We start from the raw sequence: 27664 nt of genomic DNA, 5'->3' as shown, positions 1-27664 counted from the left end.
ACAGGCAGGGAAGGGAGGGGTATCATTAGCACTGAGCTTGACCTGAGCTGAGCTTTGGCCAAAGGATTCATCCCTGGAGCTGCAGTGAAGCATTTCATGGTTCATTATCCTCACAGCAGGAAGCAATGTCTTACTCTGTAGCTGAATATCTTAACTGGAATTTTCATCCATTTGATCTTCTCATGGCTTTGTCAGCAAAGCCTGATCTTTGCCACCTTTTTTTCCTTTCAGGAAGTAAAACAAACCGTGTGTCTGTCTCCACGAATGGAATATTTGGCACTCTCTAAGCTCTATACTCTGAGGTTTGTTTTCTGGGCTGTGGGTCACTGGATGACCTGCCTGTGAATCCTCCTCTCTGTTTCCCTGTGTTTTTCTCAGGCACAAACTCCAGAACTGCACACAAGTCTCAGGAGAGCTCTGGGATTTGTGCAGGTTGCAGAGGCAGCATCGCTTTTGGGGAGCTTTGCTGCTTTTTGACTGAGTGGATTTGGCAGCTTTTTGCCGTAGCAGAGACAGAAAATCCCACTGGGCCAAGAACCATTTCCCTGAAGGCCTTAGCAGGGTGCCTCTTTTACAGATGTTTCCCCACTGACAAGTGCATTTTGAGATGAGTCACTGAATTCATATTTAATCCACTAGTAAAATTGGCAAGGCAGTTACCATCTTGCAAGTTCTTCAAATCAAATTGTTAGAGAACATTAAATCAAATGCTTTGGAAAAATCCCAGTATATACAATTGCTTTTATAATCCAGACTGTGATGCTGTTAGAAGAAAAGCTTTTATTTTATTGGGGCCTGTCTTCAGTGAAAGTGTGATGCCTGGTACTCATTTTGGTCTTGGCCTCTGTTTGACTCTGCTCCATTATTTTCCTTTTCCTAATTGTTACCCCATAATGAGCACTGAGAATGAAGGAATCTCTCTCTTGCAGTTGTCACCCCTACTTTTCAGCACTGCCAAGTGCAGAAAGCATTTGCAAACAGAAATAATGCTCTTATTCACGAGGCAATTAATCTGTTATGACACCCTGGTGGCTTGAAGAGAAGGTCACTCTGCTGGGTCTCCCTTTTTGCTGCCTGTGTTTTGCTCTGAAGCCAACCCACCCGTCCCCAGTGTGCACAGCCTTGTGTGTAAATCATCCTGGAGGGAATGCTGGACCGGGAATGTGCAAACCAATGACTCCAGGCAGCTCTCTGGGGACTGAGGTGCTGCCTGGCTGAAAGCACAGCTTATCTTCATTCAGTTTGCACTGCCACACTCTTTAGTTCACACTCACAGCTGGCTCTTCTTTTTGGGATGTCCTAGTCCAAACGTGACTTTTTTTTTTTGGTGGTGTTGTGGGAGGATTTCTTTCACAGAGATGCACTCTTCCCTTCCTGTTCTTTTTCTTCCCTCTACAGGTGGCAGCAGGAGAAGAACTACAGAAGGAGAAGTTCTCTACCAGTGCCAGAAAGATCCAGGAAAGCGTTGAACTAAAGCTGAGAGCTCTCCAACGCCTTGGTGCTCCAAGGAAGAACCAAAGGCACGGTTCATGCAGGCTGGTGCTGAGGAGCAAAGCCCCTGGCACTGCTGGGAGTGTGCCCAGGGAGGCTGTGCCAGCTCTGAGTGCTGCAGGGCTGATCAGGGAGCTGCAGGGGAGGCAGGCCAGCCTGCAGAGAGAGCTGCAGCAGCTGCGGGAGCAGTGCCGGCAGCGCCTGCAGGGAATTGCTCAGGGCTGGCAGGGAGTGATTTGTGTCTCCCCTTGAAGACAGAAACCAAGCAGGAGGCTTGGAGGGAGCGATTCGTGTCTCCCCTTGAAGAGAGGAACCTGGGCAGGGAGAAGCAAAGCAATGGAGTGGCTTGGTCACGTTGTGACCAATTTTTAATTTCTCGTTCTTTAGCGTGGGAGCCGTAACTCGTTACTGCTTGTACCGGGGCCACAACCTCGGTGCTCTCTCTGCAGCCCCTTCATTGCTAACCTTGCCAATTAAACTCTGCATCAGGCCTTGGTGGGAGTGTGCATAAATCTCCCTTTTATCTTCTGGATTTCTAGTTCTGGTGCCAAGCACTGGGCTCCTTTACAGAGCTCAGCTGCGAGGCACGGCGTACATTCAGGCCGTGCATTGAAGTACTAATTGCATTCAATATTTCCCAGCAATTGGAAGAGTTCATTAGTCAGAAAAATCCAAGTATTGGAGAACATGAAAAATACCGAGGCTTAGAGAGATTGGAAATGTTCAAGAAAGTGTGTTGTTTTAATTCAGCTGCTTGCAGTATTTGTGGCAGCTATAATGTAGTCACAATAAAGAAAAACAAATGCCCTATAATAAATAAAGCACTGCACTGATTTCATTTACTGGTGTGATGCACTTGGAGTAATTGGGTTCTCAAAGAGAACAAACTAGAAACCCATTCCATCAGGTTATGAGCCACAATGAGATGGATACCTTATGGATCTGCTGTAGGAAGTTTGTTTGATACAGAAATTCAGCCTTAACTTCCAAGCCTGAGGAGTCTCCAAGCTCTGTCTCTGAAGGCTTCTTCCCTTGGAACAGTGAAATGCTTTTCCTTTGGCCTTAATTTCCTTTTCTGGTTTGCTTTCACCAAGAAATATTTTTATATTCTAGTTGTACGCTTTGAAATAAATAATATTTAAATAAGCTGGTCTGCCTTTCATCTGTGAGTTGCTGTGAGCAGTGGGATTTCTCTTGTCTGGGGAAGCAGCCCCTGGGAGCAGGGTGTTTGTGTGTGTGTGCAAGGCTGTCAGTCACAGCCAGAGCTCCTGCTGGCAGCTGGCACTGGGAGTGACACCCAGTCCTGCAGCAGAAAAACCCTGTGGGGCTGGCAGGATCCCTGGCTGGGGCAGGTGGCCCCGGGAAGAATCTCCACGGCTTTCAAAAGCCAATCCACACCCCTCTGCTTTTCAAACCATCTCTGTAGGTGCAGGGTACCTGTGCCAGGCTGGTACAGGTGCTGGCTCCAGGACTGCTGGCATTTAATGCACGAGAGGACTCATTCAGACACAGCTTTCACAGAAAATTATTCATGAATGGGAGCAGAGCAGTATATCCCAGAACTAACAAGAGTGGCAGCACCAGTCTCTCTTTCTTTGAGCATTTTATATCCTCCTTTAGCTGTTATACAGGAAATTTTCATACTGCATCACATTTAGGTTTAAAATGTTGCCCTCAAAAGATCTTTTCTTCTCCTGGGATATTGGGCAGAGAAGAGCAGGCAAATATTCTGAGAATGGAGTCTCAGATTCAAGTGCAGGTCTAGCTCTGCCCTGCTGGGGCTTCTCAGGGCTGGCTCCGTGCTGGATGCCAGGATTTAATATCCTGCTGGCAGGAGTCACTTTGGGGTGACTGATGTGCTGGGATCAGCCCTTTGTCACCACACACACTGTCACCTTCAGTGTGCAGCCCCCTGCAGCTGGCAGCACCTTGCCCCTGAAGAAGTGTTTTTTTTTCCCGCAGGTGGAATGCCAAGAGCAGCAGTGCTCGGTGTGCCCGTGCAATGTGTGTGTGATGTACAGGAGTGCCCACGGTGGCTGGCAGGAATCGGCGTGGCACAAGCCGCTGTGCTGGAGTGGCCACGTGGAGCTGTCAGGAGAGCCCGAGGGCTGGAGCTGGGGCTGGAGCTGCTTTTCCTGGAGTGTCCATCACGAGGAGGCAGCTGGGGGGCTCAGCTTTGCACCTGGGCTGCTGTGCTGGCACTGGGTCACACCTGCACACCCCGTGCTGAGAGCACGGGCGAGCGCCGCCTTTATCTGCTGGCACCGATTTTGCGCTGCCTTTTGTTCCAGGTACCAATTAGCTTAAACCAGAACAGCTACTGTGCTGAAGGTCAGCAGTCTGTTCTGAGCTGGCAGTGGTTTTAAATAAAATATTGCAGCCTCCTCTTTCCTTCGACTCTGTTCTGAGCACAGAGTGCACGAAGCGGGAGATGCTATAAGGGCTTGGTGCTCTCCCACACCGAGTTTTGGAGGATTATTTTTGCTTTTAAAAATCATAGCAGCTCCCCAGGAGCTGGAAACACGGGGGCTGAGCTCTGCTCATGTCGTGGTGACTGGTCACAATTTTGGGGGCATATCTGGAATAGAGCTCTGCAGTCCTCATGAGCTGGGTGAGCCATCAGCTGTCCACTACTGCTGGGAGGTGATGAATGATAAACACCCCTTAAAAGCCTAAGAAAATATCCCTGGATTAACACCAGCTGCAGTGAGGGCGGGAGAGTGAGCTGAGTGACCACAGTGACACTGGCTGTGGCAAAACCTAGGAACAAAGAGATGTTTGTCACCTCACAGCGTTTCCATGGCATTTGTGGTGTTTTCATTTCCTCGCTGGGGCCTGGCCCTGTGTCACTCTGAGGATGCTGCAGAAGGGGGAATGGCTGCCCTGGGACAGTGTGACAGCCAGCATCCACGAGCCTGGTTAGACCCTGGCAGATGCTGTGACAGGAGGAGGGTGACACAAGCAGTACCTGCCATCCACGGGCTCCTGCATGCTCCTGAAATGTTAAGCATTACTTCTGAGAGGAAGGTTGGATTTGTCTTTACAAACAAGCTGTGGGTCTGCTGGTAGGTAAAAGCAGCACTGAAAGATAAAATAAACACTGGGAAGGATTCCACTGATTGATGAATGGAAAAAAGATATTTGCCTTTACAAATAAACTGTAGGTTTGCTGGTAAATGGAATTGGGTAGTGAAAGATGAAAGAAGCAATGGGGGAAAACCATGAATTCCATAAGAACTAAAAATTAAAAGGGAGGGTTGTACATTAGAGGGGAAGCTCAGGTATCAGGGGTTCTGGGAAGTCGGTGCCTCTCAAGTACCTCAGCCCATGGGGAAAGAGAGAGGGAAATGGCACTGGGAAATTGGGATAAAAGGGAGGCTGCATCCTCCAAAAAACGGAGAAACCCCAGGGGAATGCCCCATGGCCTCTCCCTTTATTCCAATAACGTTACAGGACTCCTCTGTCTCCTTTCTGGACATAAACCTCTGGTGTTTGTGGATTAATTTTCCTGACACTTCACAGCAATTGGAGAGTGTTGTAAACAACCAACTACAGGCTGAAAACACAGGCAGAAGCTGTCACGGGGTTTGCCCTTTGCCACACCACCATGCTGGATGTACATTTCCTTGTGAGAGCAGGAATCTGCCCTCAAAGTGTTGATGGAGCTGAGCAGAGCAGGTGGGTAAGGGCTGGGGGAGCAGTGTGAGTGTCACACTGTGTGCACGTGGTTGTTGAATTCTGGTGGTGAGGGGGGGGCTGGTGGTGATGCTGTCCAAACAGCTGGGCTGGGCAGCAGGGTTTGGTGTGCTTGCTGCTTTGTTTGAAGCAGTTCTCCTTGTTGGTGCATGCTGAGGGGTGTGATTTGGGTTTGGATGCAGCTGGGAGCTAAGTGATGCTGGGAAAGAGAGGAGCCTGTGCTGGGAAAGCAGGAGAGCAGGGCTAAATCAGCACCTGGCAGAGATGCTGCAGGTGCTTGTCAGATACCCCAGTGCCTTGGCTTGCAAAGCAGGATGTGCCCAGCAGTGTGTGTTCTATCCCATCTGTTAATCCAGCTGGGGCAGTGTTCTTTATCTTTCCCACAGCCCATCCTCCCTCCAGGAGATCTCTCCTGTTAATGGCCATGGAGTCCCAGGGCATGGCTGATAAAATTCCATCATCCCATTGGGAGATGCTCCACCCAGGGGGAGGAGCCAAGCCTTTCCTACCCAGATAAAAACTGAGATTTGGAACATCAGAGCAGCCTTTTCCCACTGCATTCCAGAGGAAAACCAGAGCCTTCCACATCATCACTGGAGCTTTGGAGGAAAACTGCACCTTCTCCAGGAGCACTGCTCCAACTGAACCACATCTGTCACTGCAGGAGGATGCAGCCACCATTGAATGGGACTGCACCAACCCCTGACTGACTGACGGGGGTCAGCTTGGATTCTGACTCTGGCACTGTTTGTTTTTTTTTTTTTAATTACTGCATTTCTATTTTAATTTTCCTAGTAAAGAACTGTTATTCCTATTCCCATATCTTCCCATATTCCCCTTATCTAAGGGGTGGGAGAGCTCCTTAATTTCAAAATTATAATAATTTGTAGGGAGGGGTTTACATTTTTCCATTTCAAGGAAGGCTCCTGCCTTCCTTAGCAGACACCAGCCTTTCAAACCAAGACACCCTGGCAGAGTGAGGCAGGGAAGAGCTCTCCCAGATGTTCACCTGGTGACAGGTGACAGCACAGCCTGGCCACGTGAAGCCCCCACCACAGCCAACCCTCCTGGCTTTTGGCTTCATGCTCTGCTGATGCTTCCCTGCAGGCAGGCTGAGATCCTGCTTCAGTCTTTAAACCACACTCTGTGATGGATTGCTTCCCAGCAGAGCTTTCAGAGAAGTTTTTAGAGGACCTGTGTGTGTGCAGGGTCAGGTGGGTGTTAGTAGGAGAGCACAGGTTAACCCGTGGCTCTGCTGTAACTGGTGCTTGCTTTCCAAGCACCTGGCTAGGAAAATGGAATTGGCCATAAATACTTAATTGGCTGATAACTGTGGCTCACACTGTGTAGCTGGAAGTGTTCCTCCCCAAATATCTGAGCATCACTTGTCTTGCAGTCAGAACAGGAGTTCCCCTGGAGAGGGGCGAGCGTGGTGCCCTGCCTGCTGCTAAATAAGGGCTGCAACCCATCTCCAGAAATAAGAGCTGCTGCTGAGAACAGTGATTTCCAGCCTGGAGTGTTCTGGGCTCCCTGTGGGATTCCTGCACCAGCTCCTGCTAGCAGTTGGTGTGAGTGTGTGCATGTGTGGTGCATCTCCGTGGGATTTCACACATCCCTGATGGTTCAGCTCCCTCTCCTCTGACCCTCAGCCTCTTCCAGTGAGAGCCTGGGCTCTTTTACCCTCTCACTTCGCCTCCTGGAGCCAGCAGCTCGTATGGAGCAGTCTGACAGTGCTGCTGCTCCTCAGCTCCCAGCCCAAACCCTGCTCGCTGGGCTGGGAGCATCCTTGTCCTTTCAGCCCCTCCATCCCAGCCCCCAGGCCATGGCCAGATCCCTGTTCCTAGCCCTAAAGAATTCTGTTCCCCCGCTGCTCTGGCATGGGAGGCAGGAAGAACAAAGGTGTGCACCCTCCTGTGAGCATACAGCCTCCCATGAGAGCTCCTGGCCCAGGCTGGGCATGTCTGAGCTCCTGTCTCCAATGGGATTTGTGCTTCCAAACGGCTCTGCCGGCCCCACCATTATCCCCCAGCCATGAGGTGACCGTGTCCCACTCAGCCAAGGAGCTGTCACCTTCACTGGCAGCTAATATCCCAGCGTGGATCTTAGGGTCTGCATCCTGTCCTGCTGGTTTGCTTCCTTCCGAAGGGCTGCAGAGCCCTTTACTCACCCAGAAATACCCCTACCTACAGCTAGACACTGAACCTGCACAAAGGGGATGCATCACCAGCCCTGTGGCTCCCTGGGCACTGGGAGGGTCAGCAGGAGGAGGGGACAGGCTCAGCCCCAAAACCAGCCGGGGCTGGGAAGGAGCTGAGCTCTCTCTGTGGCTCTTGCTTTCATTTAGCATCAAGCACAGCTAAGAAACGCTCCAGCGTGGCTGCCTGCATCAATCAGAGACAGCAAACAAGGGATTTACTGGGGTGGAGTCAGAGCAGGCTCTCAGGCCCTGCTAATGCTCTTCTTCTCCCATCTGACCCCATTAAATCAGCCTGCTTGTTCCCCAGGCGCCTGCTTTGCCTTGGAGGGAGCAGAGCTGTGAATCCTCTGGGAAGAGCACATGGCTCAGTGGAGCAGTGCAGGGCTGTGGGGATGAGCTGGCCCTGGGGCTGGTCCTGCAGGAGCCACCAAACACCCTTGGTGTTAAAAACAACAATCCAAGGCACAAAGCTGGTGTTTTCTGCCATTCCAACTGCTCAGTGGGTAAAATCTCCAGCACCTGGTGGGGCTAAGCAGAGGATTTTGCCACATCCTACCAGCCTCTCGTGCTTTCCTGGGATGTGGGGCAGTGGGTGCCAGGGCACCAGGAGGGTCCCAGGAGGACACAGGGAAGGAAGAAACCTTAGGCTGACCATGGGCTCTGAGCACAGCTCATCCTGTGGCTGGCACAAGGATGTCAGGAGCAGCTGTAAGAGCTGAAAGGAGGGATGCAGGACTTCAGCTGGCTCTTAAGATGCTGTTTATTGTATCCAGAGGATACAGCAATTTATTTATTATTTAAAATGATCTTTATTGTATTTAAATGATACAGCAATTCGGAGGTCATGGGTGACAAGAGCCCACAGGTGTCAACCTCAGCTGTGGGTTTGTCTGAAACCAATTCTAGTTCTGGTTACAATTCATTATATACTTTTCATTGCAGAGCATCTTAAAACATGGCAACCAATCCATACCTTTACTATTACCTATATCCTATCATAACTACTAACAGCACCATATCCATGGCACTATTTCCCAATCACAAAAGGTTAGTGTGGTACAGTTGAAGCCTGAAGTTGTTTTTCAGTTTTCTTGCAGTGGAAAATTTTGAGATCTTTCTTTCTACTTCCAACATTGGCTTTCTTGTTTGTCTGTCTGTGAAAAATCTTTTTGCTTGGTAAAAACATCTTTTGTTTGAGGTGGGTTTATCCTTTGCTCAGAGTCATATAAACCCCTTCCAACTCACTTACCCTTTGCTTTCTGGTTATCCAGTCAGACTGGCTCAGCAATTCTTTTTTTTTTCTAAATCAAAACTTGCTATCATTTCTATTCCTTCTTCAGATTCTACATTCAAAGATCTTTCTGTTATACATACACCTCTCAAACCCCCATCTGTCCCTGACCCAAGTGAAGGAGCCTTGGCTCATGGTGTGATGTGTGGGTGAGCCACGAGCCTGAGGGGTTTCACTCTGTAGGAATTCTTCACAGCCCCAAGATGTGATATTAATTCATTAGTGTCCTCTAAGCAAAGGAGCCTCCTAATTAATTTTTATAGAAGTATCTTTCTTGTTTACACTGATTAATATTAAAAATGCTAATATGTGTTTTTTGATGCTAACCACTGGCAAGGAGACGGCGCTCTCGTCCTTGATTAATGCCAGCACTCATGGTGTTGACACAGTGCCTCCTTGCCTTCCAAACCTCTTTTAAAAATGAAAATAAAGCCCCCAGTGAGAGGTTTTATGGGGCAGATGTCCTGGCCAAGGTTGTGTGCCTGTCCTCTTGCCTGCTGGGTGCCACCACAGCCTGTGCTGTGCATGATGCCGTCTCCTATTAAAGCCTGGCTCTCTGCACTCTCAGGGCATGCATTTATTTATTGTAGAGATTTCCATTTGTATTCCCCCATTTTTGCTGCTACCCTCTCGAGGCCAAGGCCAGCTACCAAAGGCATCATAGCAATAAAGCTCCTCTGTAAGTTATTTGCTTGGCATCATTGCATCTGCCAAACAGCAGTATTAATTTTGTCTCTCAATGAAGGAAATATTCTGCTGATTAGCCACGGGGGCAGCATTTGTTCTAGAAATCAGCCTCTAATAGGCCTTTTTATCATGCTGTAATTCATATTGCTGAGTCAAGAAGAGCTTTTCATTGACATGCTTGGGGTCTCCAGCTCCCAGGCTGGGAATGGGGATGGCAGGGGATGGACACAGATTGTGTCCTGCTGGGAAGGCAAACGCCACGGTTTGGGCTGTAAGGGCTGTGGGGAAAGGGGGGTGCAGGATGGGGAGGGACAGTGTCACCCCAAGGTGCAATCCCTGTGAACCAGCCAGGGATGTGCTGCCCTGCTGCTCCCCTGGGACCTGCCATGGGGACAGGGACAGGCTCTACCCAGGCTGGGGAGCTTCCCAGGGAGGAGATCCCACCCCAAGGGGGTTGGAGAACATGTTTTGTGCAGGAACACTCGGCTGCCCACCAGCCACGGCCATGCTCCAGCCCCTGGTGGCACTGATTTGGTGTCCCACAGCAGGGATGGGGTGGCAGAGATTTGGAGTCCCAGAGCAGGGATTTCTCGCTCACCTGTGCCCCATTTGGTGTGGATTTGATGGTGCTTTGTTAAACCCAGCTCTCTCCCATCCACTTCAGGAGAGAACCCTGAAGTTTCCCGGTGCTGACAGAAGCTGTGAGTACATAATGTGAGCATTAAATACTGAACCTGCCCTGGGGAGCTCGTGGGGACATTCCCCCTGTGCCAGCTGCACTCAGCACTGCTGCCTGCATCCCATGGGAGCCCTGGCTGATCTGCACTGGCCAAGGGCAGCACTGCTGGGTCTGGAGCAGCTCCCTGCTCACCAGCAGTGCTGTGCATTCTCCTCTCTCTCAGCACCATTTTCTCAAGCCCAGGAATGTGGCAGCAGGCTCTGAGCTCTGTTTTTGTGCCAGGGACCCTGCAGAGCACGGCAGTGCCTGTGGCAGGCCGGGGGTGGGCACGGGTGGGAGCCAGCTTCCATCCCCTGGCTGCTCAGGGGGAGGTGAATGCCCTGGGCAATGCTCAGGGAGCAGATGGCTTTGCATTTCTAAGAGTAAAGATGCTTTTTAAAGTTGTTTTTTCCCCCCCATCAATTACTCAGAAATTTTCTTTAAAAAGTGGGTTAGAACAGAGCAAGGCACGGGGATTTTGCTGTTTTGGCTGCAGGGACTCTGCGTGCTAAGAAATGATCCAAAGGGGCTGCGTCCCCCTAAGAGTCCTGCTGTGAAAGATGCTGTGGCTGCCACTCAACCCTTCCATTGTCACCTCTGGCTGTGGGGATGGCGTCTGTCCCTGCTCTCCCATCTCAGGATGGAAAGGGATCTGTCCCTTTCATCCATCTCAGGATGGAAAGGGATCTGTCCCTGCTCTCCCATCTCAAGATGAAACAAGCCAGGGGATGTCACCAGGCTCCTCCTGTCCCCTCCCATATCCTTGGGGATGGGACTGAGGTGTGTCCTGCTGGGGAGGATGGCACAGGGACCCCCAGGGTGCATTAACCTGCTTTGTGCCCAGCCAGAGAGGAGCTGGCAGCCAGCCTGGGTGGCACCAGCCTGGTTTTGGTGCCAGTGCATGCCTGGAGGTGCAGGCAGAGGGCTGCTCTCAGTAGGAGCTGCTTATCCTGCACTTGGGACATTCCAGCCATGCTCCCCGGGGACATTCCAGTGATTCTGGAGAGCTCCACAATCCACTCCTCGACATGAACATCACATCCACAAAGTTATTGTTTCATGAAATATTTCTTTAATAGTACAAAGTTTTAACGCAGTTCCAAGTGTGTTTCTGTGTGGGAGGTACATACATTTAGGGATGGTTATTCGATAACCAAGAGCTGCTGATCTGATAACTCAGGACCTTTCCTGACACACAAAACCCCCGCGGTCGTGCAGAGCTCCCAGGCAGCATCACGTTCATGTTCCTTTGTTTTGGGGTCTGTGCAGAGATTTGGGAACTGTGCCTCTCTGCCTGACACAGGTTCAGCTCTCTGCTCCTCCAGCCTCCTGGATAATCCGTGTTTCACTCCTCATCCTGCCTCCCTGACATTCAAATCGAGAGAGAAATTCGGAATTATTTCAGACGGACCTGAAGTTTTTAATCGTTTCAGTCTCCAAAATATTCGGTGGAGGGTCATCTAGATACCATGCCCAAAATACAGTCTGGTAATATGTAATCAATCAATCAGGTAGCCTGGTTTTTAGTTGGTTGAAGGTTTTTTTTCCTTTATTTTTGGATATTGCTGCGGCCCTGATCCCTCCCATCCTTACAGTGTGTGTGCTGACACGTTCCCAATGCGGGAAAATCCCTGGAGCCGCACATCCCTGGCGCCCCTCAGCTCCCGAAACAATCCCAGAGAGGATAAAGGGGAATTGTGGCTGCAATAAAAAGGATTCTTTGTGCGCTGGCCAGCACCTCCGAGTGTCCGACGGCACGGGCGGCTGAAATGGAGCAGGATTTTCATGGCACAGCCTCACCTCCGGCAACCCGCGGGTGTGGGAATGGGACGCCCCTTAATGAGCCCCTAATAAACCCTTAATGAGCCATTAATGAGCCCTTAATGAGCGAGGGATGAGGCAGAGCCCCCGGCGGGGAAAGCCGTGTGTCCGTCCAGCACGGGACGCTGCACTGCAGTGTCTAGGAGGGGAAAAAAAGGAGAAATATTTTTTAAAATAGTATTTTATCTGTTATATAACAATAATAATATAATATATATCATGAATCATATATATTACATCATATATCATATATTACATCATATATTACATCATATATTATATAATATATATTATATATTATATATAATATATTATTATACATTATTATAGATTATAGATGACAGATTATAGATTATGTTATATATTGTATTATTATATAATATATAAGATATAAGATATAATTCTATATAATCTGATATATTATTATGGATTATCATATATTACTGGATATTATTAAATATAATATATTTAATATATAATAGAGAATTAATTTAATATATATTTACTTATATAGTAACATTAAATTTTAATAGTTACTTAATTTTAATAAATATATATTTATTATTATTTATATATATATTTATAAATATATATTTATTATTTTTATATAACATAATATAAATAATAATAATAACATATGATATGTATAATATATATTATATTATATTAGATACAATAATATATTTAATATCTAATATAGAATTAATAATTAGTTAATTATTTCGAATTTTTAATAATGAAATAATTTTGATTTTAATAAATTGATATTTAAATATATATGTATAATTATATATATTTATATATCAGTGTGTATATATATATATATATATATAATATATATGATATAATATTTTGTCTGAGAGTGAAAAAGAAAAAGGCCAGTCTGTTGGAACCCTTAAAAATGAGGGCTTTGGGATTTCTGTCCTGACAGGCACTGACCCCCAGAAAAACACGGCTTTTAACCCAAGGCCATAGAGAAAGCTTCCAAAATTAAACAATATAAAACTGGGATCTCGAGTGTGTAGTTTAAATAGAAGTGTGCTATATCACATAGTGGAAAACTTAATTTTTTTTTAGTTTTAGAATATAGTAATATATAAAAGACAAAATGGAAGTTTTAAAATAAAAGTTTTGTCTTTCTTCTTCACCTCCTTCTTCAGGAGTTTAAATAATTTTATATAATTAAATTTAAAAATCCCCATCGCAAACCACAAATAATTAATTATTAAGCTAAAAGTAAAAATAACTTGTGTCCATTATTAATTAGACAAGTTTAGCCTTAAAAAAAACTTATAAAAATAAAATATGTCTCCATTTTAAAGTTTTTAACTTAAAGTAGTCTAAAACTCACTGCAATCAAAATAAAAATTAATAAATACCTTAGTCCAAATAAAAAAATACCATCTCCCATGTTTTTTGGGTACCAGTTGTCTTGATTCTCCAGCCAGAAAGGAATTGTTTTGTCTAATTACCCTGTGAAGAGAAATTACTAAAACTTAATAATGAAATTTCAGAATTACACACTGAGCAGCAGAGATTCTGAAAAATAGAAAAGCTGAAACCCAAGGCATCATTTCCCTCTTTTTCAGGCCTTTACCTTGTCAAGTCTCTATTCTCAATATCTACTAATAATGGGTATTTAATAATAGGTATTTAATAACAGATAAGTATCTAACAATTGTAAGTAACTAACAACATGTAATATCTGATAGTCAATAAATATCTAACGCTGGATAAGTAATGACAGCACATATCTAACAGTAAATGTCTAATAATAGATAAATATCTAACAGTAATTAACTAACAATATACAATCATGAACAGGAATAAATAACAGTAGTAGTGTCTTGTACAGTCGGGTATTATGCAAAGAAAATAATTATTATCATGAATAGTTCTTTAGGCACAGAAGAGGAATTATTTAAAGCATGTTTTTGGCTGCATCAGTCTCTGGTTTTTCAGTTTTTTCAGGAGCAGAAGCTTTCTGAATTTTGGAGTAGTGGATTGAGGGTCCTTTGTCAGTAACTTGGACTGCAGGGAGGGTGGTCAGCAGGACTTGGAATGGTTTTCTTCACTTGGTTTGTTGGATTTCACTGTCCCACCATGTCACACAGACCCAGACTCCAGGAATTGTTTTGTCCAACTCCCCTGTGAAGAGAACTTACTAACATAAAGTTTCAGAGTTGCACACCAGGCAGCAGAGATTCTAAATAGATATATATATAAAATTTTATTTTATATTTTAGAATAGAAAATATTTTAAAAAGCTAAAACCCAAGGCATCAGTGCTCAGCCCGCTCCAGCATCCTGAGGGCTTGGAGGAGGATGCAGGAAGGGATGCAGGAAGGGATGCAGGGAGGGATGCAGAGATGCAGGAAGGGATACAGGGAGGGATGCAGAGATGCAGGAAGGGATGCAGGGATGCAGGGAGGGACGCAGAGATGCTGGGATGCAGGGAGGGATGCATGGCTGCTGCAGGCTGGGCACCTCTGGGGCTCCCAAATAACTCCTGGACAAATGTTCCCAGTGTTCCTTGTTTGGGTGTCAGGCAGTAAATAACACAGAGCCATAAACACTTAGGATGCTGGCGGGAGGCAGGAGTTATAAATTGCTGATGCAATGAGCTATCACGCATCCTTAAGGAAGGGGTTTGAAATATTTCAGTGAATAAACATACAGAGCTCGCCTAGTTGGGTTTTGGTGGTTTTTTAGAGGGGGGTTTTTGGTTTTTTTTGGTGTTTTTTTTCCTCAGGTTGGCTCTGAATGCAGCAGATTCAGAGAAAAGCAGCCCACCAGCTGTGAGCCCTGCACCCACAGCTGGCTGCCAAGAGCAGGAGCTCCACTGTCCTGACCTGTGAGTTACCTCTGACTGGGGATTTTTTATGGTGTTTGTTATTTCAAAACTAAGTAATTGAAAGGCCAACCCTGAATGCCTCTCAGGTCAGCTCTGGTGGCAAAGCACCTTCTCCCTGGAGTTCTGCCTTGTTCTGAAGTCTGATGGATGCTCTGGAATCCTGTACTGCTGGGATAACACATCCCAGACACTGGCTGGCAGCATCCTTCCAGTACCTGAATTTACAGCATCCTTCCAGTGCTTATAAAAAAGAGGGAGAGGGACATTTGATGAGGGAGTGGCTTCAAACTGCAAGAGAGCGGGTTTAGACTGGATGTTAGGAAGGAATTGTTCCCTGGGAGGGTGGCAGGGAGGCCCTGGCACAGGTACCCAGAGAAGCTGTGGCTGCCCCTGGATCCCTGGAAGTGTCCCAGGCCAGGTTGGACACTGGGCTTGGAGCAGCCTGGGACAGTGGGAGGTGTCCCTGCCATCATTCTCTGATTCTGCCAGAGGCAGGATTGGTTCTGGCACCATCCTTGAGCATCACGAGTGGGCAGGCAAGCGATGCATCAGCTTTCTGTTGGAACTGAGCTGTCTCTTCTTCCTCTTTGGGGCTTATGGGTGCAAGCCCTGGAGTGCACTGAGGGGTTGTTGTTCCCTCTCTGAGCTGCAGAGCCACAGCTGCCCTGCCTGGAGGGGTGCTGGGCACAGCAGGGAAGGGCTCTGGAGCAGGAGGATGAGGAGCAGCTCCAGTGAAGGACAGGGACAAGGAGGCACTTGCCGTGTGTGCAGCTTCCAGCGGTGCAGAAATGGCCACAGGGGCAGCAGTGCTGGAAAGCTGCACTTTCTGGGATGGGGGGATCCTCATCCCGTGAGCCTTCAACTCCAAAGAGCCACAGAGAAGGAAGAAGGCATGGAAGGAGGAAAACAAGAGAGGAAACAGACTGCTGTCAGCAGCAGCAGGTACCACAGGCCCCTGTGAGCTGGAAAAACAGGAGTACCCCTGAACTGGAGTCTTGGCAGCTTAAATAGGTACAAAACAGCTCTCAAGAAGCACAGAAAATTAGAATTTAACAGCCCCTCTCTGCCACGCATCCAAGCCTGGGCAGGAGTCCCCAGCTGTCCTCCCACAGCATCCCTGCAGGTGAGGGACACTTTTTTGGCATGTGCCTGGCTGTTCAATACGAATCTCTGGGGCCTGGGAATTGTCTCAGTAATTTGGCTCAGCGCTCCTAAAGCAATTAGTCATTGGAATAACGTTAGCAGAGGCTGATGTCAGCACGGTTTCCATGGCAATGGGCAGATTCCCGAGCAGACAGGAGTGTGTGAGTGTGTGAGTGTGCACAGGGAGCTGGGTGTGATCCCTGGGTGTGATCCCTGGGTGTGCAGGGAACAGCCCAGACCTTTCCCAGCCCATCCCAAAGCAGAGGGGTTCCAGTCCCTTGGGAATGGAATAGAAAAATGACGGCAGGAGGGAACATCTCCCCAAGGTAAATACCTGCAGCAGCAGCCCCAGAGCCCAGGGAAGTGACAGCCTACTTATTAATGACAAATGCCACCTGAAATTATGTGGAAAGCAAGGCCAGGTGAGTTATGGCCTGCCTTGTGTCATATTTCAGCTCTGTAAGAACATTTACCCTGCTCTTTCCCCCAAATGCTGCAGCACCAAAGTGCCACCCTGGTGTCTGCCTCCAGGTGTGCCCTGGGAAACCTCAGGGATGGGTTGAGCACCCCAGAGCTTCAGGACATCAGGAGCATCCCAGGCTGAGCTCAGGACACAGGAGCAGCACCCAAAGCCCTGGAGAGGAGCTGAGATTGAGGAAAGGAGTGTGGCTGCACCCCTGCTTGGCAGAGGAAGTCTGCCTGTGACAGGGGTTAGCTGCACCACCTAATTAATTAGTGGCTTTTTCTTTTTCTTCTGCCTTCATTAGAGTCAGGATAGAATGCTCAAGAGAAGGATTTCTCGTTTGGATTTGGTTGTTTATTAAATCTTATCTAAAGAGCAGAGCACTTCTAGCTATCAAGCCAAAAGTGATAAAATGGAGATGGATCTAGCTAGTTACAAGGTCTTTTAAAGCTAAACAGTCCAATAAAGAACTAACACCTATATTATTTATACTTTTGATCCAATAACCAAACCCCTGTGACCTGCAGTGCAGCACTAACTGTCCAACCAAAAATTACAACCTGAAATCATTAAGAAGAAGGAACAAAAAGGAGAGACACCACCCAAACTCCTCCATCTTGTCCCATACCTATTACTATATTCTAAAAACCCCAAATTCCAAACCCTTCACCATGTGAAAGCACACACTTCTATTTCACTACAAACCAGTGATTTTAACTCCATCACTCAAATTTGGAGCCTTCTCCAAGGCCTCAGGTCAAAAGCAGTGTTCTCCTGGGGGTCAGTGCCAGAAAGCACAGAAAGCTCAAAACTCCCAAGGTTTCTGGGTTCCAACATGCCTGGTCTCTCTCTTCCCCAAATTAACCCTTGGTGAGGCTGGGTGAGGATCTCTGTCCATCCTGGGTGGCTCCTGGCCCTCCCCTCCAGCCTGCATCAGCACTTTGGGAAACCTGGGAGAGCCGGTTTCTCCAATTAAGAAAAGCTACTTAAATTATTTTCACTTTTAACCTAATAACTAATCACTTGTGACTTGCAATGCAGATTTTTTTATCTAATTACAAAAGCACTACTTAAACCTAAGAAGAAGAAGGTGAAAATAAAAGCCCTAAAACCTCCACTTTGCCTTCCATATAGTGCTATATTCTAAAACTCCAAATTCCAGTTTTTCCACTATGGGAAATCTAAATAAACTAAATATATCCACTAATATATGAAAAAATAAATAAACTAAATGGATCCAGTATCCACTGGTTACATACCAGTGATTCCAGTTCCATCACTCAATTTTGGAAGCCTTTTCTAAGGCCTCAGGTCAAAAGTGGTGTTTTCTTTCAGGGGGTCTGTGTCTGTTAGCACAGAAAGCCCAAAACCCTCAGTTTTGGTTCTGGAAACCCAATTTCATAAACCTGATTTTTAAAACCCAATTTCAATGGTTCCAACACAAAACAAGTGTGAGTGATGCATGGCTGATCTTTGTTAGAGCTGGGAATTTTTATTTTATTTTTTTTTAATTTTTTTTGTTAGAGATGCAATTTTTCTGTGTGCTGGGGGCAGAGCAGAGGGCTCACTCGTTTGGGGGCCACACTGGGAATTTTCAGCCTGCTGAAAATGGGAATTTTTGGAATTGGAATGAGCTGCTTCCTTTCCCGTTGAGTTTAGAAACAGGGACAGGGGACAAGAGGCAGCTCCCAGCAATTTCCAGGCTCTCAGTGGCATTTGTCACAGCCTGGGTCACAACAGCCACACCTCAGCAGCCTTGGTGCTGTCGGGTTTTGGACCATCCTGCCCTCCTGAGACAACTTCCAGCCTGGAATCTGCTGCCAGGGGGCAGCAGGGATGCTTGGGGACATCACAGTGTGTTCTTGCAGTCAGCTCTTGGAAGAAAGGTTATGAGGAAATCTGGAATTGAATCCCACTGATCCTGTCTCGGGATCAGGGCTGGGAGGGGGCAGTGTGGTGTATCAGGAGACAGCAGCCAGAACAAAGTTGGGGTTTATTAAAACTCTAAAACCCTTCAAAGGATTCACCTTGGGCAGTACAAGAGCCCGGCTGTGGCTACACCCAAGATGGACTCAGAGTCCCAAGTTTTCACACTTTTATAAGTTTTGGTGCATTTCCATCTTGGGGTTCATTGTCCAATCCCAGCTCCAGGTTCTGCAGTCCCATCCTCCCAGATTCTCTCCTCAATTTCCTGTTGTTTGCACTTTTTGGGGCTGAAGCTGCAGCGGTGTCCTTGGTTGTGGGGCTGGCAAAGGATTGTTTTGTGTGCCTGAGCTGTGAGGAGAACTTGTAACACTTTGTATGAAGTGCAGAGCCACACCCCAATGCAGTGCAGAATCCAGAAAATATGAAAGATAAAACTTAAGACATCACAGGGAGAGGCTGGAGACCTCTGGGACAGCAACATCGTGTGATATTTATCCAGCCTCTCCTGCTCTCATCCCAGAGCACCTACACTGACAGCCCTGGCTTAAAAGTCACAGGCTGTGAGATTAATTGGGCTGTCAATTCTATTTTCCAGCAAATGAACTATCCAGAGAGTCTTTTCCAAGGTCTTTTTTTTTTTCCAGTGGGCAGAAATGTCATTTCAACATTTGGAGAGAAATGTAGGTGGGAGCTTTGTGAAACAGAATTTATATCCCACTTGCTGTGTTTTAAAGCTGGAGCTAATTGGAGCAAGGCTTAATGGCCAAGGAGAGGATGTGTTTGATTGATTTGAATTGCTTCACAGCTGTAGGGTGAGCCAAGCACTAATTGATGTTGTTTCTGCTGTGGGGTGAGGGGAAGGGTGATGGGATCTCCCATCTGGGAGGGGAAGTGGATGTAATATGCTTTTGATTTGGGTCAAAACTTTCCAACCAACACTTCCTCAGGGGCTGCCTTCACCAGCCTGCTGCTGTAATGTGCTCAGGTATCAGGGGTTCTGGCAAGTCCGGACCTCTCAAGTACCTCAGCCTCTCTTTCTCAGGGAAAGAGAGAGGGAAATGCAGCCAGGAAACTTGGGATAAAAAAGGAGGCTGCATTCTCCAAAAATCTGAGACATCCCAGGGGAATGCTCCATGGCCTCTCCCTTTATTCCAATAAAGTTACAGGACTCCTCTGTCTCATTTTTGGACATAAACCTCTGCTGTTTGTGGATTATTTTTCCTGACAAGGGGGAGCTCTGATCCCTTCTCTTCCCATCACTGCCCCAGCACCTGCCTGTGCTCCAGCACCCAGCACAGCCCATCACACCCAGTCTGTTCATAACCAACCAGAAATTAAGTTTTATTAGCTTAAATGCAGATGCATTTTCAACAGCCCACTAACCTTTCCATCTCGAGTCTTTGCTTATGTCTTAAAAATCCGCTTTTAGTGTAAGACTGTCAGATTTAATCCTTTTTAAATATCCTTTTCCCTGGTGAGGCAGCAAGATTTCCCAGGCAGCCCTGAAACTTGCAGATGAGATTTTACTGCAATAAGACATCCAGACGAAATGAAATCTCTGTTTCATTTCAAGCAGCCTTTTGGGGGATATCCCACTTTGTGTTTGTCTAAAAGTTTGGAGTGCCTGTTTTCTCACAGGGCAGCTCACTGAGGTGTGGCTGGACAGAAATCAGAGTTTTTCACCTCCCAGAGGAGGGTCCTGTATAACAGAATGTTTAAATCTTTAAATGTAGAATCTGAAGAAGGAATAGAAATGATAGCAAGTTTTGATATAGAAGAAAAGAATTGCTGAGCCAGTCTTAGTGGATAACTAAGAAGCCAAAGAGTAAAATGAGTTAGAAGAAGTTTTTATGACTCTGAGCAAAGGATAAACCCACCTCAAACAAAAGATGTTTTTACCAAGCAAAAAGATTTTCACAGACGAACAAGAAAGCCAATGTTGGAAGTAGAAAGAAAGATCTCGAAATTTTCCACTGCAAGAAAACTGAAAAACAACTTCAGGTTTAAACTGGAACACACTAACTTTTTGTAATTGGGAAATAGTGCCATGAATATGGTGCTGTTAGTAGTTATGATAGGATATAGGTAATAGTAAAGGTATGGATTGGTGCCATGTTTTAAGATGCTCTGAAATGAATTTATATAATGAATTGTAACCAGAACTAGAGTTGGCTTCAGACAAACCCACAGCTGAGGCTGAAAATACTGTGGGCTTGGCTTTTGTCACCCACGACCTGTGAATTGTATCATTTAAATACAATAAAGAGCATTTTAAATAATAAATAAATTGCTGTATCCTCTGGATAAAATAAACAGCATCTTAAAGAGCCACCTGGAGCCCTCATCCCTCATTTTAGCTCTTGCACCCCAGGTTTCTCCTCCTCTTTTAGCACATCACTTTGCCATGAGGGTCTGGGGCACGTTTCCATCCTGAGCTCTGGGATGAGTGGGAGCAGCCCTGGGTGTGCTGGGGGCACCAGGGGAGGGGGCTGAGCCTGCAGGGTGGGGGGCTCAGCAGCAGAAACCCCCAGGCACTGCCAGCTGCCAACAGCTGGGACAGGGCAGGGAGATTTTCCAAGGACAGGTAGGTTTGCTCCTGTGTCTCTCTCTGTGTGTGATTTATTTATCTTTTAAAATTTAATTTTCCAGCCAAGTGTGGAGCTACCTGCTTCTGGGTCACTAAAAATAGCTGTGAGCAGGGGGCAGAGGAAGCACTGAGCAGGAGTGTGGCTGTGTGCCTGCACTTCAGGGCTGCTGTCACCATTTAGAGATGCACACCACAGCTGCATTAAAGCCTTAATGGCTGCAATTAAACTTCCTGCAGGAGTGCTTTCCTTGCTGAGCTTTACTCCAGCACACAGGAGGGGAAGAGGGTGAGCCCAGCCCAAGGTGCAGCCTCTCAGGGTTAAACAAAACTCCCTCTGCAGCTATTCCAGCAGCATTCCTGGGGCACCAGATGCTCTGCAGGAGCAAGGAGGGATGAGGAAAACCAGTGGGCAGCTGCCAGGGGGAAGAATCCACCCACTTCCAGCAGCTGAGGAATCCCTCTCCATCGAAATGAGCACGAGGTTCAGCTCAGAAACTTTCCCCTTTTCAGGGGAAAAGGGCCTGGTGGCCACACAGCTGAGCACCTGGGCATGCAGGACCTTCTGGTGGCTCCTCTGCCACCTCTGCAGCACGAGGATGAGCCAAGGGCACAGAAACCAAGCAGCTGCATTACCCCCTCTCAGCTCTCCCTACAGAAAGAAATATATATAGAAATATGTATAGAAATATATATAGAATATATAGATATATATAGAAATATACATAGAAATATATATAGAAACATGTATAGAAATATACATAGAAAAATATATAGAACTATATATAGCAATATAAAAATATATATAGAAATATAGAGAGAAATATATATAGATATATATAGAAATATACATAGAAATATATATAGAAACATGTATAGAAATATTTATAGAAATATATATAACAATATATAGCAATATACATAGAAATATACATAGAATATATATAGAAACATATATAGAACTAGATATAGAAACATATATAGAAATATATATAACAATATCTAGAGAAATATATATAGAAATATACATAGAAATATATATAGAAATGTATATAGCAGTATATATAGAAATAGATAGCAATATATAAATATATAATATATAGTAATATATATAGAAACATATATGGAAATAAATATAGAAATATATATATAGAAATATGTATATAAATATATATAGTGAAATATATAAAGAAATATGTATAGAAAGCCAACTCTCTCTGTTCAGTGGGAAGACCAAAGGAAAAAAGGAGGATTCAGCCATGCAGGCAGGAACAGACCATTCCTTGGCCCCAGTGCCAGACCCTGTGGTGCAATGGGAATATCTTTGCTCAGGTGGGCACTGAGGAGCAGGACAGCCCTTGGATTTGCTTGACAAGCTGGTTTGGGGTAGAGGAACAGAGCAAAGCAAGCAAAAGTCACATTTCTGCTCACCTTTACAAACAGGGCTGCTGGCAGTGAACTCTGTTGTAAAGCACTTTGCTGTCTGAGGGTGAAAATTGCAGGATGAAAGCTCTGAATGTAATTTTTGGCCTCGAGTACAACTGTTATCATTTTAAGTCATCTTTAGTGCCTGATTTTGACATCTTCTTTTCAACCTTGCAGACTTGTTTTCATTGGCCTGAAGAGCAAAATCTGCCCATTTCCGAGCTGAAACAACTTTTGGGTAGAAATTGTAGCCAGGTCAGAATTGAGGCTAACACAATATTGTTTGGAGCTGTTGTACAGAAATGGTGTTGGGGTGGAAACAAACGAAACGAGGGCCCCAGAGAACAGCCAAAAAGTCACAGCACTGAACTGCTCTCTTTTTTCATTACAGCAGCACTGCTCCCTCTGAGCTGCCCATTCATTTCTAAGTCTTTATAAAAAAGAGGAAGCAAGAACGAGGTAAGAAAAAAGGATCAATAAAACCAAAGGAGTGAAAAGCAGCGAGACCAGGCTCATATGGAGGTTAATGTCCAGCTCTCAATAATTCCACCTTCACTGCTGTGTTAAAGGAATAAAGCAGGGATTTATTAAAAGCCCTTCAAAGGATTCACCTTGGGCAGTACAAGAGCCTGGCTGTGGCTACACCCAAGATGAACTCAGAGTCACAAATTTTCACACTTTTATAAGTTTTGGTGCATTTCCATCTTGGGGTTCATTGTCCAATCCCAGCTCCAGGTTCTGCAGTCCCATCCTCCCAGATTCTCTCCTCAATTCGCTGTTGTTTGCACTTTTTGGGGCTGAAGCTGCAGCGGTGTCCTTGGTTGTGGGGCTGGCAAAGGATTGTTTTGTGTGCCTGAGCTGTGAGGAGAACTTGTAACACTTTGTATGAAGTGCAGAGTCACACCTCAATGCAGTGCAGAATCTGGAAAAGATGAAAGATAAAACTTAGGGCATCAACAGGAACCTGAAAATCAGGGCAGAGGGATCACCAAGGCTTGGGCACAGTAGTCAGTGTCATCCTCAGCAGGGTGGCATCACCATGGTTTGGGCACAGAACTCACTGCCATCCCCTCCAACCCCTCAGTTTCCATCCCTTTCCCTGTGCTCCAGGCAGGGGAAGGCAGCTCCAGCCGAATTTAGGAAAGAAACGTCGGGCAGGAGTGACCTGGGCAGCGCTGCAGGCTCCAGAGAGGCAGCTAGCTATTTCATATTATTATATAATATGTATTTTATATCTATTATAGCTATTTTTACATTATGCCAGCCGGTTGGAAACCTGCTTCTTTGGTGAGAACAGCAGAGAGAGCATCCATCACCTTCACTGGTACAAATGCATGCCCTCCTTCTTTCAGTCACACCTGCCTGCCTCTTCCACAGTGCCAGCCTTTCCTGCCCACAAGAGCATCCTCTGCCTCCTTCCTCACTCGGTTTAAATTCTCCTCCTTGGAACAGGAGGAGAATTTTTTTTGCTTCTCATCCCAATTTCCTGTGCTTCTCATGGCATCTTCTTCAGACACCTTTCCCTTTTCTCGTTCCCCAGCGATTGTTTTCTGATTTCTAACAGCTGCCAGGCTAACTTCTGGCTAAATTGTTCCCTTCGCTGTTTCTACAGCACTTCCTAAAGAGCTCTTTCCCTTCCCATTCACAGCCATTTAGTTATTGGCTTTTTTTCCAGCCAGTCAGTTTCGCTGGTAATTTCCCCTGATTTATTTCAGCATTTTTGGAGCAGTGAGAGGCTCTGTTGCTGGCTGGGGCTGCCCTGTGCTCCTACTGACTATAAGCAGATCACAGGCACTACTCCCCAAGCAATTACCTCTTCTTTAGCAATTAAATCGATGCAGCATCCTCTGGATTAATGCTTTCTGTAGCAGGTTTTGTCCATCTGGAAATTCACCCTGGTCCCACACATCCCCACTGGAGCTTTCCCCACATCATCCCACCCCTGCGGGTGGGAGGCTGCTGGCACCAATTTTCTCCTTTAACGCAGCAGATTTTCCCTCCCTTCTTTCTTTTTCACTTGCCAAAAAAAAAAAAAAAAAAAAAAAAAAAAAAAAAAAAAAAAAAAATTTTAAAAAATCAAATAAATTGAGAACTGCCGGATGAAGCCACCTGCCTGAATGATCAGAAAGGTTTTTTTTTTTTATTGCAGCCCCCTCCTCCCAGTGCCCCCATTCCACAGGATTTTCCAGGCACATCCATTGCATCGTCTCGGTGCCATTAGCCTGCAGCTCGGCAGGAGCAGGAAATATTCCATATTTCCCAGGTGCTGTGTAATTCTGCTACAAGCATAAAACAAGTGGCTGGGCCCGTTTATCCTGGATCAGATACAATCCCCACACGGCTCCTGTGCCCCTGCTGCACAGAAACCCTGTTAAGTGGTTGGTTTTTTTTTTTTTTTTGGTTTTTTTTTTGGTTGCAAGGCTGTAAGAAGAGTGATTTATAGCCCGGGGATTTTGTGACATCGTTTTCTTGTTAAATCATCTCTTTCTCACCCAAGGTGTAGGACTCGGTGTCTTTGTGACAAAAAAAAAAAAAAAAAATTCGCTTTTTTGTCTTGCTTTTTCTAGTGATGTCTTAGAAGGCTTTTAAAATTTATTTATTTATTTTTTCTGTAGTATCTTCAGCACAGATTTTGGCTGTGCAGGTCCAGGGAGAGCTGCTCCTCAGAGCGAAGGGGAAAGAAAATTCGTGTCCTTTTGCTGCCAGCATCCTCAGATCCCTCCAGGGCTGGCAATTGGCAGGGGAGGACCTAAATAATTTTATTTTTCACAGCATCTCCTCTCCTTCCATAGTGTCTGTGCCAGGTAGGGAGGGAGCAGTGGTGGCCAGACCCAGCAGCATCCTAAGTATTTATTAATATTATTATTATTATTATTATTATTATTATTATTATTATTATTATCATGGGCTATTCACAAATATTAAAATGAATGCTGTATGTATAAAGCTGGAAAACTCTGCTGTATGAATATAACTTATTTTAGTTCTGCATTAACAAAACTTAGAAATAGCAGTGTGATAAATATATTTTTTTTTTCTCAGACTATAGCATGGTGATGTAAAAAGCTTTTGTTCATGTGGCTAACTCAGAGAATGGTAAAAAGATAATTAGAAAATTTTTCACATTCTTGGATTATCCTGTCTGGATGAAGATCGAGGTGACAACACCAGAACCCCAGGGAAAGAATTTATTGAGCTCTGTTATCAAGAAGGAAATAAATAAAAAAAGTTTAAAAATGTTGATTTACAGGTTGGGGGGATGATTTTGGATAATGCATGAAGATCTATGAATATGCAACAGGTTGATACATTTAAAGAAGTGTTTTCTGAGTTAAGGTGTGCTCTTGGCCATTGTAACCTTTTGCTTTATTGCCTCTTATTGTCTTTTATTAAACTTTTAAAAATCTACCAGGAAACTGAATCTCGTTTTTCACACGTGGGAACCTGACTCTGCAGCTGCTCCCTGCTCCTTCCCTGCCAAAAAAGGCTTTGCTGAAAGAAACCTAATGAAAATAAAATATGAAATAAAAGGAAATAAAAGAAAATAAAACATAAAATAAAAAGATATATGATATGATATGATATTATACAGTATGATATAATGTAATATAAGAAAAATAAAATATAATAGAATATAAAATAAAAAACCCTATAAAATTAAAAATAAAAATTAAAACCTAAAAGACATTTAAATAAAATAAAACAAAAAATATATAATATAAAATAAAATATAATACAATATAAAAAGAAAGAATAAAAATATAATATAATATAATATAATATAATATAATATAATATAATATAATATAATATAATATAATATAATATAATATAATATAATATAATATAATATAATATAATATAATATAATATAATATAATATAATATGATATAATATAATATAATATAATATAACAAAAATTTTAAAAAGATAAAAAATAAAAAATACAAAAGATAAAATAAAAATAAAATTAACTAGAAAATAATAAAATATGAAAATAAAAAATAAAAGTATAATATAATATAATAAAATAAAATAAAATAAAATAAAATAATATAAAATAAAATAAAATAAAATAAAATAAAATAAAATAAAATAAAATAAAATAAAATAAAATAAAATAATATAAAATAAAATAAAATAATATAAAATAAAATAAAGCCTGCTTTGCCTTTTTGCCGCAATTCCAAGCTACCTTTAGTGCCAGGAGCAATAATAAATCTGTATTTTTTTCCCTGGGAATGGCTTTGTGCCTCACCCTGGTTCCAGTCCCGGGCTGGTTTCAGCCCTGCCCCATTGCTGTGGCTGCTCCTGTCCTGCTGCCTGTGGGGTTATTTTGGCTGCTGTTCCTTTCAGCCACTTCTCCCCAAGGCCATTGCCATCACATTTTCCACATGCCTCAGCCTGTATTTGCTGCCTTCTGCACTATATATTTTCATTACTGGGGAGAGCTGAGGGCTAAGGGTGCTTAAACTGTAATAAATACATAAATTGTTGCTGAAAACTCCCAAAGAGCCTGATGGAGCCTGGGGAAGACACAATTACCTTGCAGGGTAATTGAAGCCCTGGAGAGGTCACTTGATTTTCACAGCCCTTAATTTTTTATGACGAATGGTTCCTCACATGCAGCTGCCAAAGATGCTCATGTGGTGCTGCTAAGTGAGAATGGGAGAAAAGGGAGGGGAGGTGAGGATGGGGCTGCAGAGTGACACTGAGCCTGCCACAGCACGGGGACAGCAGCAGGACTGCACCTGAAACATGGGCACCTTAAGTACTGGTTAGTTTTAATGTAATTTAATTTAATTTAATTTAATTTTTTTTTTTTTACTAAGACTTAGGATTAAAAACATGAATTAGATGAATTTTCTCATGTTTGGGCTTGGTTGTTTATTATATATTTATTATTATTATTACTACTACTACTATTCCTATTCCTATTCCTATTCCCATTCCCATTCCCATTCCTATTCCTATTCCCATTCCTATTCCTATTCCTATTCCTATTCCTATTCCTATTCCTATTCCCATTCCCATTCCCATTCCTATTCCTATTCCTATTCCTATTCCTATTCCTATTCCCATTCCCATTCCCATTCCTATTCCTATTCCTATTCCTATTCCTATTCCTATTCCTATTCCTATTCCCATTCCCATTCCCATTCCCATTCCCATTCCCATTCCTATTCCTATTTCTATTCCCATTCCCATTCCCATTCCCATTCCCATTCCTATTCCTATTCCCATTCCTATTCCTATTTATTTATTTAAATAAATGCTTATTTAAAGTACAGAGACTTTTGTAACACTTCTAGCTACCAGCTAAAAGTGAGCAAAATGGAGGTGGACCTAGCTAGTTACAAGGTCTTT

At 44.6% G+C, this 27664-nt stretch overlaps 1 protein-coding gene and 1 long non-coding RNA gene across 3 annotated transcripts in view; both read left to right on the top strand.

Moving 5' to 3' along the window:
- TEDC1 (tubulin epsilon and delta complex 1) overlaps positions 1 to 2637 on the top strand; it is a 68257-nt gene extending 65620 nt beyond the window's left edge. For both annotated transcript variants that reach the window (XM_088170227.1, XM_088170226.1), the window contains one exon: positions 1399 to 2637. In XM_088170227.1, the coding sequence (XP_088026353.1) occupies positions 1399 to 1743 (345 nt within the window). In that variant the 3' untranslated portion in view covers positions 1744 to 2637. The remainder of the gene's footprint in view (positions 1 to 1398) is intronic.
- Positions 2638 to 4356: 1719 nt separating this feature from the next.
- Positions 4357 to 5954, top strand: LOC148222871 (uncharacterized). Its single transcript, XR_015805272.1, has 3 exons — positions 4357 to 4556; positions 4945 to 5169; positions 5574 to 5954. It is a non-coding gene; the product is annotated as an uncharacterized LOC148222871 (long non-coding RNA).
- Positions 5955 to 27664: the final 21710 nt, after the last annotated feature.

The sequence above is a fragment of the Sturnus vulgaris genome, chromosome 9 (genome assembly GCF_052056855.1).
Source record: "Sturnus vulgaris isolate bStuVul1 chromosome 9, bStuVul1.hap1, whole genome shotgun sequence".
NCBI classification, from domain to species: domain Eukaryota; kingdom Metazoa; phylum Chordata; class Aves; order Passeriformes; family Sturnidae; genus Sturnus; species Sturnus vulgaris.
Note: the sequence above shows the minus strand (reverse complement) of the source record. Positions and strands in the feature narration are given on the sequence as shown.